The 13,633-nt window shown below is 44.5% G+C and overlaps 1 protein-coding gene across 1 annotated transcript; it reads right to left on the bottom strand.

Annotated features, from left to right (window-relative positions):
• Window positions 1–261: 261 nt before the first annotated feature.
• Window positions 262–4,242, bottom strand: LOC134207532 (uncharacterized). The gene is made up of 3 exons (XM_062683235.1): window positions 4,112–4,242; window positions 2,571–4,060; window positions 262–401 (listed from the first exon to the last, which is right to left on the bottom strand). Exons 1-3 carry the CDS (start codon window positions 4,240–4,242, stop codon window positions 262–264), a joined length of 1,761 nt encoding a protein of 586 aa, XP_062539219.1.
• Window positions 4,243–13,633: the final 9,391 nt, after the last annotated feature.

Raw genomic sequence — 13,633 nt, 5'->3', positions numbered from 1 at the left:
CCAAGAGAACCCAATTGCATGGATTGTGTTCCCTGATTTGAATACTGCGAAGATGTTGTTTACAACTCGGATATGTTTCTGACCTGAACATTTTATAGTCAGAGAGTCCCCTTTAACTGTGAATTTCTGAAATCCCAAAAGCTGTCTTCATCTGTCCAGCAACGGGTTTTGTTAGCACATCCGTTTTCTGGTTACCCGAGCTGATGTGCCTCAATAACCGATCTCCTTCTCTGCTAGGCATATTGTACTACGGTGGTTCATTTATGTCAAGAAACTCGAAAGCCACGCCACCACAACGCCTCCTGCGATGCAGCTGACAAGGCCATATATTCGACCTCCATCGTAGAGAGCGCCACAGTTGGCTGTCTTCTGCTGCTCTACGAGACTGACCCACATCCAAACTGAAACAGGTATCCCGTGACTGATCGTCGTGAATCGGGGTCGTTTCCCCAGTCTGCATCACTGTATACTTCAAACGCCGCATCAGATACCTTCCGGAAGACGAATCCCTGCATTTTTGTACCTTGAAGGTAGCGTACTTCGTACTTGGCCTTTGTCTAATTGGCTTCACCAGGATTTGTGCAGAAGCTGCTGACAGCGTTAACCGCGTACGCGATATCAGGACGAGTACATTGCGCCAAAAACTGTAGACCGCCAAATAGCTCGCGGTACGGAACGTCCTGCATCCTTTCCGGCTTCTGCTGCGTCTTTGGGCTCATTGCTTTCACAAGCCGCTGGCGTCGACGTCGGATTACAGTCCACCATATTGAACTTTTCAAGCAACTCATTAATATCCCAAGTAACATTTTAAGTTTTATAACGCTCTTGAAGACCATTATTTACTCTACAAGAGTGTGATAAAACCAGTTCAAACCCAAAATGTTACTAGGGATATCTTCGCTGTTCCATCGTTATGGTGTCACAAGTTCGCATTCCAGGCACCTGTTTGACCTCACCCAAATCCTTCATATGGAACTTTTCTGACAGCTGTCGCTTCACCGAATCAAGCCACTCGGTATCGTCCGAGAAGAGCAGTAAATCATCAACGTATAGTTTATTGTTTATTGTTTGCTTTTAAATTCATCTGACAAAACATTGTCTTAATGAATAAAATCTTATTAACTAATTCGCATATCCTAATTAATCCGCCGGATGAAGGTTACCAATGGAAGATTGAAGTCGAATTCAGCGTACACCGTGTTGAAGGATGCAGCCATTGCACGGATCGGTTCATGTGTCTATTGCGGGCTTCAAGAGAAAGAAAATTCCGTGGTCTCATTATCCGTTCCGGTGCGTAGATATTGAACTGGCGCAGAATTTCTGGAGAATCTATGAATCCGGTTAATAATATAGCAGTAAAAGCTATTTGTGCGATTCGACGTCGGTTTTCCAGAGTGTCAATTCCTATCAGTCTGCATCGATTCGCATATGGGGGTAGATTCACCGGATCGCGCCAAGGTAGGTGTCGCAAGACACGACGAACGAATTTCTTCTGTACGGACTCAATTCTGTCGATCCAGTAAGTCTGATAGGGGCACCAGACGATGCAACAATACTCTAGTTGAGATCGTACGAGCGAACAGTAGAGCGATCGTAAACAAAATGGGTCTCAAAAGTCATTCGCAATTTTGAAGATGAATCCGAGCGTACGGTTGGCCTTATTAATGATTTCATTGTAGTGGTGCTTGAAAGAAAGCCCTGATCTAAAAGCACTCCCAAGTCTTTAATGCTGTCCACTCGTTCCAAAATAATCCCGGACATGCTGTATTCAAATAGTACTGGATGCATCTTACGGTGAAAGGAAATTGATTTGCATTTTTGAATACTAAGCGTCAGATTGTTAGTGGTACACCAGAGCTCGAATTTGGTTACAAGCTCCTGCAGTTGCACACAATCTCCAATGCTGTTGATTACCATGTATATTTTAAGATCATCGGCAAAGAATAGACGGCAGCCGGGTGGAAGTACATTTGCAACTTCATTGATGAATAGAGAGAAAAGCAGGGGTCCAAGGTTACTGCCCTGAGGCACTCCAGAGGGGTTTGAAAAAATAGCAGATTCAGCACTTCCAATTTTGACACAAACCGTGCGATCAGTGAGATATGTTTCAAGCCAGGAAACCATGTCGTGACAAATTCCGAGCTTTGCGAGTCTGCTGAGCAAGATACCATGATCAACTCTATCGAACGCCGCCTTGCGGTCAGTATAGATTGCGTCCACTTGTCTGCCTGAATCGATATTGCGGATACAGAGTGACACAAACTCAATAAGATTAGTTGACGTTGACCTCTTGGAGTAAAATCCGTGCTGAGATGTCGTAATGTAGTTTTTACAGCTTGCAAACAAAGCTTCGTTAATAATAATTTCGAATATTTTTGAGCAGCTGCACAGAGAAGTTATACCTCTATAATTCTCAACGTTCGATTTGTCACCTTTCTTAAGAACTGGGAACATGTACGAAAATTTCCATTGCGTAGGGTACTGGCTTTGTCGTAGTGATAAATTAAATAGTAACGTAAGAGGTGACACCAACGTGCTTGAGCATCTTTTCAGAATAAGTGAAGGAATACCATCGGGTCCAACAGCTGCAGATGATTTCAGCTTTCTTATTGCAGATCCAACATCTTGCTCGTTAATCCGGAAGCAGCGAAAGTCGAAAACGTTCTCTGGCGTTTGTCGGGTGGCATTTTCGATTTGACTATTAGTCGCAACATGGCTGTTGAACGCGTGCATGAAATGAGATGCAAACAATTCGCATTTATCCTCGTATGACTGAGCCCAACGTTCTTCAAAGTGCATCGATGATGGAAGACCACTCTCCTTCCTCTTAGAGTCAACAAACGACCAGAATCGTTTCGGATTTTGTCGTAGGTCTCGTTGCATTCGTACAACATATTTACCGTACAAGAATCGATTGTACAGTCGGTAGTCATTGCTGCAGCGGGTGAAATGTTGCTTCGTGTAGGCGTTACGATGATTGGAATATTGTCTTAAGGCAGCTGCTCTCAGCCTCTTTAGACTGCGTAGACGACAATTCGACCATGGAGGTTTAGGTACAGGTCGTTTCAGAGGCACATGAGTTTGAAAAATTCTGTTGATAGTGTCACAGAAATATTCAACACCCTCGTCAATATTTTGTGCAGTCTCAATCGGTGACCAGTCAATCTGGGCGAACTCTACCTGAAGTGCTTCAAAGTCGGATCGTCGGAAATTGTATGTGGGAGCAACAGGGGACTCATCATAAACGATTGGCGTAGGCAGCATCAGTAATAAATAGAGCGCTGGGTGATCGGCGTCAAGATTTACCAGTGGATCGATAGATTCTCGTACTGCACAACAATCGAGAGCAGGTTCATTGGCAAAGACTAGGTCCAGATAACGCCCATTTTGGTTGGACACCATGTTAAGCTGTGCTAGTTCGTTAAAACACATACCATCGATCAGTGCGCTGGCAGAGGCAGAAAGTATTGAATTTGAGGCAGGCTTTGGGAGTCCATCATCTGATATTTCCCACAACAATCGTGGTTGATTGTAGTCATCAAACTGAAGAAAAATATCGTTGTGTTTCAAACCAGCCATGACGTTTCGAATGGAATCTAGATGGTTATGAACGCAAGACAGATCGTTTCGACGATCGGGCGGAAGATACAGAACGCCAATGCTAATATGTTTGTTCTCACATTTGATTCTGACCCACAATTGTTCCAAAGAGTAACTGATCAAAGCAGGGTCGAGGAAGCAGGTAAGCCTTGAAGAGACAGCAATCAGAACACCACCGCCGCGGGTTTTCTGGCTGTTTAGAGGACAACGATCAGTTCTGAAAACTGTGTACTTATCCCCGAAAAATTGTGTAGAAAGCAGGCGCGCGTCTAGCCACGTCTCAGTCAACACGATGACGTCATAATTGCAATCCAACGCCGCGATGAAAAAGTCATCAATTTTGGTTCTCAAACCGCGCACGTTCTGATAATAAACGCTGATGCTCTCGGCACTGGAAGGACACTTGTTGTCACGTTGCTTCGGCGACGATTGATTCACAACTCGGTTTTGTGGTGCGTAACTGCAAGTGTTATGTACATCAGGAAGAGAACTGTTCGGACGGCATATATACTTGCCTGCAGTGGGAGTTTGGAAGCCCCCTTCTCCGTTCTCAAACACAGGACTGGGATGACTGTTGTTCGCTGGCAGCGGAGGCTCGACTGTGTTGAGGGGATAGGGGGCTTCCTTCGAGCTAGCAGGCATGCATCCCAGTGTCCGAGTAGCCACAACCGGAACCGGAGGATCAGACGAAAGAGGAAAACTAGGAGCGAAGCATATTTCAGATGGCGAATAAATTTTGTTCAATACGTACTTGCCTGTTAAGGCAGGCTGGAAGACCCCTCCTCCACACCCAAACACAGGTCCGGGATGACTGCAGAGCGCTGGCGGGAGTGGCACGACTGTGATGGGGGGACTTGGGGCTTCCAATCTGCTGTTTGTATTGCATCCCGAATTAAAGATGTTCAGTTCAGCTCCATCACTGGTGTGATTGGTGACGATGTGATTAAAGGTTGCAGTAACGGCGTTGCAGGTTTCTTGTTCTTTGGCAGCGTTCGAAATTTTGAGACTCTTGAGTCTCCAAAGTCTTCGAACTCGCGGAATAGTAATCCATCAGGCCAAGTAGATTTGTCCAAAGCTTTTGCTTTCAAAGATGGGTCGAGTCCAACCTTGAATGATATGAACGAGAGTCCGGAGGTGTCCTTATCCTTGGGAACTAGTTTTACAACGGAAGGGTTGTCATCAGTCTCCAAATTCGTTTTGATAAAAGTTGAAACAGCTTCATTAGTGGCATCCGGTCTGAATTTCGAAACGTACAACCAGAATTTTGAATTTCTGTCATCACCGATAATGGGCACAATAAGAGCGTTGTCGTCGGTTTGCTTGGTACCCACTTGGCAAATGCTAGAAGCCCTTACTCCTGATTCGAACTCGCGTGGTCGTTTATTAGCTCTTCTTTGCTCGAGTGTAGGCCACATGTTCCTAATTACAGGTGTTGATTGGGCCGGGGGCTTCGAATTCAGTTGCTTAATTTCAGTTCGTAGTTCGGAGATGGCCGTCGCCAAAGAATTCAATGGGGACATCTCGTCAGCTCTGGTCGAAATTGCACGGAAATGTGAGTTTTCGAAGAGGTTCGCACAATTATCACACATCCAAAATAAGTTTCGTTTGTGGGATGTAAAGTACGATAGCAGAGCGCGAGTAACTCCGGAGCATGCATTCATATGGTATGTTAAACCGCAATATCCACGACAGACAACATATTCGATTCCAGTGACTGCCTCAGAGCACGTGTCTCAACGAATGGTGTTCAGATGCTTTTTGGTGCGCAGATGCGTGTAGACGTGTGTACTATGGCAATGAATCGACAGCTGCGGGCAGGAGCTTTCAGCAGACAATGCTACTAAAATAACAGTTTTAAAATCGGAAAAACAGCACAATAGCACAAGCGGCGGAAACTATTTCAGTGTAACACGATGCACTAGTCACTTGACTATTACTAAACGATCACAAGAGGTTTTTACGAAGCGGATTGAAGTGAATAAAACGAATATAAGTTATGAACAAAAACAACAAGTCAAACAAACATAGCAGTGTTGTCAGATTATCATTGCGATGATAATGATCCGCTTCCCGTCCGCCATAAAGTATACGCAAGGATCATAACTGGAACGTTGGAACTTCTCCTCCATAGCGCGTTGCCACAACTGCTTCTCATCGGATGCCATAGCATCTTGAAAGGACTGCAGCTCAACAGTGCTCGAACCAGCGCCGCCGTGTCGGGTGGTGGTTCCTGAGACACGGATAATCTTTTAGGGATAACACTGAAAGTCATATGGGGCCCTCCTTAGCCGTGCGGTAAGACGCGCGGCTACAAAGCAAGACCATGCTGAGGGTGGCTGGGTTCGATTCCCGGTGCCGGTCTAGGCAATTTTCGGATTGGAAATTGTCTCGACTTCCTTGGGCATAAAAGTATCATCGTGTTAGCCTCATGATATACGAATGCAAAAATGGCAACCTGGCTTAGAAACCTCGCAGTTAATAACTGTGGAAGTGCTAAATGAACACTAAGCTGCGAGTCGGCTCTGTCCCAGTGTGGGGATGTAATGCCAATAAGAAGAAGAAGAAGAAGAAGAAGAAGACTGAAAGTCATATTATAATCGCGATACTTGCCTGGTATATTGCGCTCCCGTTCACTGTGCCTGATCGCGAGAGGAGCTATTGATTGTGAATGGAGCGCGATGGCTTCTTCTGATGATGATTCCAAAGATTCGTCTGCACTGATATACAACGGCGCGTAGTCATCGTCGTTCTCGAATTCTGCAACATCTTCGGGTTCTTCACCAGCTCCGTCATCCACTTTGTCATCGAGCATTAACGGTGATCGGTCTACTCCTCCTACTTTCGATTCACTGATCAGAATCTGCTGCACCACTGTCCGACTTTCCGGAAATACATTCACTGGAACTTCTGCCGAAAACTGCTCCTCTTCGCTCAGGAAAACTGCATTTCGAACAATATATATCGCTTTCGTCCTCGGTAGGTACACTCTATATCCTTTCGACTGGTATGCAAAGCCAACAAAGATACCCGGCTCAGACTTTGCATCCCACTTTCACCTGCGCTGCTTGGGAATGTAACACATCATCTTGGCGCCAAACACCTTTAGTCCAGATAGATCCGGTCGCTTTCCGGTTAAACGGTCCTCCGGAGTCACCGGAACACTCTTGGTTGGCGATCGGTTTATCAAGAAACTCGCCATTGCTGTAGCTTTCGCCCAGAAGCGCTTGTCCAGGCCTGCGTCCAGTAACAAACAACGAGCCTTCTCAACAACGGCCTTGTTCATGCGCTCCGCCAGCCCATTTTGCTCGGGGTTATACGGCACAGTCGTTTCGTGACGAATACCGCAACTGCGCAAAAACTGCTTCATCTCCTTGTTGACATATTCGGTGCCATTGTCTATGCGAATTGCTTTAATCCTCTGCCCGGTCTGGTTCTCCATTAGGGCTTTGTATTCTTTGAAGCAGTCAAGTACCTTTGTTTTTGACTTTAGAAAGAACACGACCAGTTTGCGACTGGCATCGTCGATTAGCGACAGAAAGTATCTGCTACCAGCGATTGACTCCTGCTCCATCGGACCGCACAAGCCCTAATGTACCAGCTCTAGCACCTCGGCCGCTCGTGTGCCTTCGTTGTTGAACGGCCGTCGAAAATGCGTTTGCCTTCCAGGCACGTGATGCACGTAGAAATCTTGGCATTACCGAAATCAACTCCATCTGCCAAATTTCGGAGCTTCATCAAACTTTACTCATTGAGATGCCCCATTTTGCGATGCCACAGTATGATGTCACCCTTCGACTTCGCAGCGCACGAGATTTGCTTGTCGGTCAAGCACAGTTTGTACAGTCCACTTATTTCCTGTCCAACGGCCTGTTCCTGTCCAAATCACCACTGTTGGACCACACTTCGCACGCATCCTTGGTGAACTGAACTCTGTAGCCCTTACTGCATATCCTACTCACCGAAAGAAGGTTGATCGCAATCTCCGGAACACACAGAACATCGGAAATCGCCAAATCACACGGCTCTCCTCCAATGTCCGCCTCCAGCTCCACATTCCCAGTAGCAATCACGGATAGTTCAGCATCGTTGGTCACACTAACGCGCTGCGACGCTTCCTGCACATTCAGTAATAACGCCTTACTGCCGCATAGGTGCGATGTGGCACCTGAATCGAAAAGCCAATCCGACTCACTTTTCTTCGGGTTCTCAAATGTGGTCATCGTTGCATTCCTTCTTCCAGACTTGTCCTTCTTATCCTTCGGTTCATTTGGTCCTTTCTGCTGGCATTACGAAGCAAAATGACCGAATTGCTTGAACCTGTAGCACTGGATCTTCAATTTATCGGCCTTCTTCTTGTTGGCGGGCTTCTTCTTGCTGTAGAATGCTTCCTGCTTGCAGTCTCCCGTCGAAACAGCACCAATCTTCACATCCTGGGGTATCTTTGCTTTGACTGCGTCCGCCGTGATACGAGTTGATGCTTCGAGACCCATAATCATGGGTTCGTATGACTCCGCCAAACCCATCAGCAAAAGACACGCAAGTCAGGTATGTTCATGTTCGTTTCCACTGCAAGGAGATGTCGCTCATAATATGGTTGTGCTCAGAATATTAAAAAACACATTGTGGAAAAACATTTTGCCATTTTTAAATATCAATAGTCACGATTAAATTTTCAACAAAGATCTCAGGATCAATTTTGACAACACTTGTCAAATGTTGCTTGGTTGTCACGGAAACTTCGATACAATGTTGTTTTATACGAAGCGTTCATCCCACAATCATCAGAAAAAATAGGCCAAAAACGTTAAATCAATTTTGGAAATATCAATTTGGTCGGCGAATACAGACTCCATTGGTTACGTGCAGAATTCGACAAATCAAGTCAAACGTTAAAGTGGCTAATCGTATCGATTTTTTTAAGTAAAGAACCTAAATATTAACACAAGAAAATCGACTCTCACGCTGTGAGAGTTTTCGTATTTTTCCCGTTTTTTCCTGCCCAAAATAAAAAAAAGAAAAATCAATATTTCTTAAAAATTTTCTCTATAATTCATGTTCAAACAAACCAAGTATTCAATGGAAAGCAAACCAATCAAGTGACGTGACAAAATAAACGAAATAAAAACAAACAATGGGTACTTAAAACACAAATGCTAACTTAAAGAAAATGCTCTCTAGAACATTTAAAATAAAAACTAGTGAGGATATAATCCAGACTTAAGTAAAACTGAAAACAACTACTAGTAAGTAAAATAAAAAAGAGAGGCAAACAACAACAAGTAACAGAAACCATAGAAACCTATTAAAATTCGTATAAAACTTATCGTTAGTGCTGTGCTACTTTAAACTAAAAACCAGAAAAGTTCTAGACGCAGAAGAAACAATGCAAACGTTTGCTGCTGTGATGCGAGACAAAGATGGACACAGGTAGAGACGCGAGAGTGAGAAAGATGTCGAAGAAGAAAAGAAAGTCAGCCTAAGAACCCAATGCCAGCAGCATCACAAAACGGCACAGCAGCCATACAACCGCAACAGTACACAGAAAGCAAGAGAGAGAGACACTCATGACACATCATAACACTCAAACACGAATAGAAGCATGCCGATAAACAGGAAACAAAAATAACAAAAGACGAAATGGAAGATAAACATCGCATCTTATAAGCTACAACTACTACTATTACTACTTACAAACAGACATCGTCGCCATATTAGATAGAAAACGTTTATAAATACTTGGAAGAAAAAATGCAAGGATAATATTGAAAGCAAACAAAAACAACACTATTTACGCGCATAATTGTAAAATAAAATTATCATCAAGAACACAGAAAACGAAGCTATTGCAGAACGCAGAATAATAGGAACCAAACCGCGAAGGTGGGGTCAATCGAGTAGGCATAGAAAGTTTTCTCTCGTCGTCGGATCTTTTTTCTCTCACTTTTAAGGCAGTTTTCAAATGCTCACTCACACCAAATCAAATCATTGCATCGTTGTATTCACCGCGCCCCCCATTGCAATCTCACACACACTCACGCATACACATGAACAAACACACGCACTTGCATTCTAAAAAAAAAGAAGAAGAAAAGAACTTACATAGGATTGTAGTGTAGCTAAAATTCGGTTTTCAAGTAAACGAACCAAAAAGCAAAACATTTATGAAAGCTCGATTCTCTCGGCTTGTTGACCAAACAGAAGCAAAACAAAACTATAGAAAATCATTCAATCGCACCGCAGGGTGCGCATACTAGGACCTTAGAACGGAAGGAAAGTTAGGATCGTATATTGTCCCCTATTTGGAACGAATCTTAGCGAAACAAAAATGGCGACGAAGCAGATCAACTGTCAAACGGCTGGCTTCGTTCCTAGCTTTCTCGCAGACCTTAGTCTCGAAAGGTAGGAACGAACCGACCGTGTGATTCTTCCTTGATCCTTCGTCACACTTCTAGCACTTGAAATCTCCCACAATGCAACCCGCCCCAGTAAAAGAATCAGAAACCAATATGAAACCCGAATCGTTGTTAATCTCCCCTTCTTTTTAACATTGACAACCACGATTGTTAGAGTTTAAGGCGCTAAACCGGAACGTTGATCCGAATCGTTTGCACTGATGGGCACACCATCTCGCAGGCCACCGCAGGCAATTCGATTTCCGCATCGTAAAAAATATGACCTTCTCACGGCAGCAAAAAAAGAATCCCCAGTTTCCCGTAGTCAAAGCAAAAAAAAAAAGATGCATGAAAAGGGTTCCACCTCTCGAAATTGATTATTAACCTCTCGAACACCCGAATCCGACCTCCAGCGTGGCGAGACACTGGGCTGAGGGAAGGGATGATAGCAAAGCGGAGCACCGGTCAGATAACTAAGATTTTTTCCCTCGCGCCGGATTGGGACGGATCACGAATAAATAAGACCAGTTCGGTTCAGTACCGCCCGGTTCAGTGCGGCTTCTTCGAAGCCGAACTTTATCACCTTCGGTCGGCGGTACACGGGCGAATGTATCGTGTCGGGGGGGAAAACTGCGATTGAAGTGCTTCATAACAAAAATCAAACATGACCGGGCCTTGAAAATGGAACTTTGGATCACCCGTCCACATCCAGCTCGGTCGGTCGGAATATTGAAAAAGAGCACATGGAGTAAACACAACCCGAGATGATTAACGATTGCCGACGAAAGTGAAAATGGGAATCAATCTTCGCTTCGGCGCGGGCCTCCCCCGGTCTGGTCCGTAGGAAGACACGCGGCGGAAGCAGAGGACACCGAGGCCTAACAGAAAACATAACGGTAAGTAGCTACCTTACTACACATACATACATTAAATATATACCGATCGGGGGGCCAGAATTAGGTTAGGGAGTTTGGAAAACAGACAATTTGCTGGTTCCTGGATCATGTTCGGTTGGATGGAGGACGTGTCGGATGAGAGATTTATACAATTATTGATTGGATGCGAATGAATGGATAACCTTGGCGGCGCGCAAATAGCTGACGCGATTGATGGATGTGGATTGATTCAGGTGATTTATTTTGCCATCATTCCGAGTCTCGGATTGAAGACAAACATACCACCCCCATTAATGTTTCGAAAGGTTTTACTGCTTCATTTTTGCTGTGCTGTTAGAATCAAACTTCTTGGTGCTGTACCATTTTTCACCTGAATACATCTAATGGAAGTATAGTGAAACTGAATGGAGAATTATTGTGATATAAAGGCAGACGTACCAAATATACAGATTTGTCTTTATTATGTAAATACTCAAATTGTGGGGTTTGGGTAAGATACCTTCAGCGTGTGTTCATAGATTCACACTTCAGTGTGTCAATCGGTGAGCAGTAAAGCCATGACTTTGACTCTGTATCTTTTTTCAGATCTCGGTACTGTTGTGCACACGCATCCACGAAGAGCCGCCATTCCGGACTTTTAGGGCCATACACAAATTACAAACATAATGCAGAGGTTTGGTTTGAAGGAACGAGCTATGGACTAAACGGCTTGTCTTTGCACTGTTGGGCTTCTGTTCTTGATAAGGAAAGACTGGTGTACAGATTTTCTAATGTTTATTTTCTTGATGACTTAAAGGCTAGGTTGCACATAGGCAATGTCATGTTCTTCATTTTCATTTATTTAGTCTACATCTAACCAGATAACACTGAATCAACAATTTGACGCCACAATACACGGTTCGAGGCCGCATCTCTCCATCCTCGAATACGCTCCACGCTCGCCAAGTCGTTTTGCACCTGGTCTGCCCATCTCGCTCGCTGCGCTCCTGCCGTACTGCCGAATGGGAAGCGAATACCATCTTTGCAGGGTTGCTGTCCGGCATTCTTGCAACATGTCCTGCCCATCGTACCCTTCTGGCTTTAGCTACCTTCTGGATACTGGGTTCGCCGTAGAGTTGGGTGAGCTCGTGGTTCATTCTTCGCCGCCACACACCGTCTTCTTGCACACCGCCAAAAATGGTCCTAAACACACGTCTCTCGAATACTCCGAGTGCTTGCAAGTCCTCCTCGAGCATTGTCCATGTTTCATGTCCGTAGAGAACAACCGGTCTTATTAACGTCTTGTACATGACACATTTGGTGCGGTGGCGAATCTTTTTTGACCGCAGTTTCTTCTGGAGCCCGTAGTAGGCCCGACTTCCACAGATGATGCGCCTTCGTATTTCACGACAAACATTGTTATCAGCCGTTAGCAAGGATCCAAGGTTAACGAATTCCTCGACCACCTCGAATGTATCCCCGTCTATCGTAACACTGCTTCCCAGGCGGGCCCTGTCGCGCTCGGTTCCGCACACAAGCAAGTAATTTGTCTTCGACGCATTCACCACCAGTCCAACTTTTGTTGCTTCACGTTTCAGGCCAGTATACAGTTCCACCTTTGCAAATGTTCGGCCGACAATGTCCATGTCATCCGCGAAACGAATAAATTGACTGGATCTGTTGAAAATCGTACCCCGGCTGTTACACCCGGCTCTCCACATGAAACCTTCTAGTGCAATGTTGAACAACAGGCACGAAAGTCCATCACCTTGTCTTAGTCCCCGGCGGGATTCGAACGAACTGGAGTGTTCGCCCGAAATCTTCACACAGTTTCGCACACTATCCACCGTTGCTTTGATCAGTCTGGTAAGCTTCCCAGGGAAGCTGTTCTCGTCCATAATTTTCCATAACTCTACGCGGTCTATACTGTCGTATGCCGCCTTGAAATCAACGAACAGATGGTGCGTTGGGACCTGGTATTCGCGACATTTTTGAAGGATTTGCCGTACAGTAAAGATCTAGTCCGTTGTCGAGCGACCGTCGACGCAGCCGGCTTGATAACTTCCCACGAACTCATTCACTAATGGTGACAGACGACGAAAGATGATCTGGGATATCACTTTATAGGCGGCATTAAGGATGGTGATCGCTCGAAAGTTCTCACACTCCAGCTTGTCGCCTTTCTTGTAGATATAACCCCTTCCTTCAACTCTCCGGTAGCTGTTCAGTTTCCCAGATTCTGACTATCAATTTGTGCAGGCAAGTGACCAGCTTTTCAGGCCCATCTTGATGAGCTCAGCTCCGATACCATCCTTACCATCTGCTTTATTGGTCTATTTATATTATATATTTTCCCTGAAATTTAATTAAATGCGCCAAATTGTTCTGAGAGAAAAAAAACTGATTTCCGCCAATTTGCCAATTGTACCTATTGAAATATTTTGACTCCTCGAATTTCTGTAAGAATTTCTTCAGAAATTCCTTCAAAAAATCTTTTCGAAAATCCTTCAAGTTTTTGTTCAATTTTTGAAATTATTCCAGTTATTTCTTCGAAAATTTCTAGTCTAGTCTAGTCTAGTCTACACATACACAGCCAGTTCGTGAAAGAATCCTGGAAAGTGATAGATTCGACTACATCTATCAATTTTCTTGTCATTATTTATCTTTGATGCACATTATAAATGTTTTTCAATAATAAAAGCGGCCAGGCCTACTGTGCAGCGTTGTTTAATATAACTGTGATAATCAGTTTTAAATTTTATTTCA

The sequence above is a fragment of the Armigeres subalbatus genome, chromosome 1, assembly GCF_024139115.2.
Source record: "Armigeres subalbatus isolate Guangzhou_Male chromosome 1, GZ_Asu_2, whole genome shotgun sequence".
Lineage (NCBI taxonomy): Eukaryota > Metazoa > Arthropoda > Insecta > Diptera > Culicidae > Armigeres > Armigeres subalbatus.
Note: the sequence above shows the minus strand (reverse complement) of the source record. Positions and strands in the feature narration are given on the sequence as shown.

Excerpts from the sequence above, each read along its gene's own strand:
- LOC134207532 (XM_062683235.1), bottom strand. The coding sequence starts at position 4,242 with ATGCCTGCTAGCTCGAAGGAAGCCCCCTATCCCCTCAACACAGTCGAG. Across the intron at positions 4,061-4,111 it reads CAAACTCCCACTGCAGGCAA|TTACGCACCACAAAACCGAG; the intron begins GTATATATGCCG and ends TAACACTTGCAG. Across the intron at positions 402-2,570 it reads TGCAGCTGTTGGACCCGATG|TTTGGATGTGGGTCAGTCTC; the intron begins GTATTCCTTCAC and ends TACCTGTTTCAG.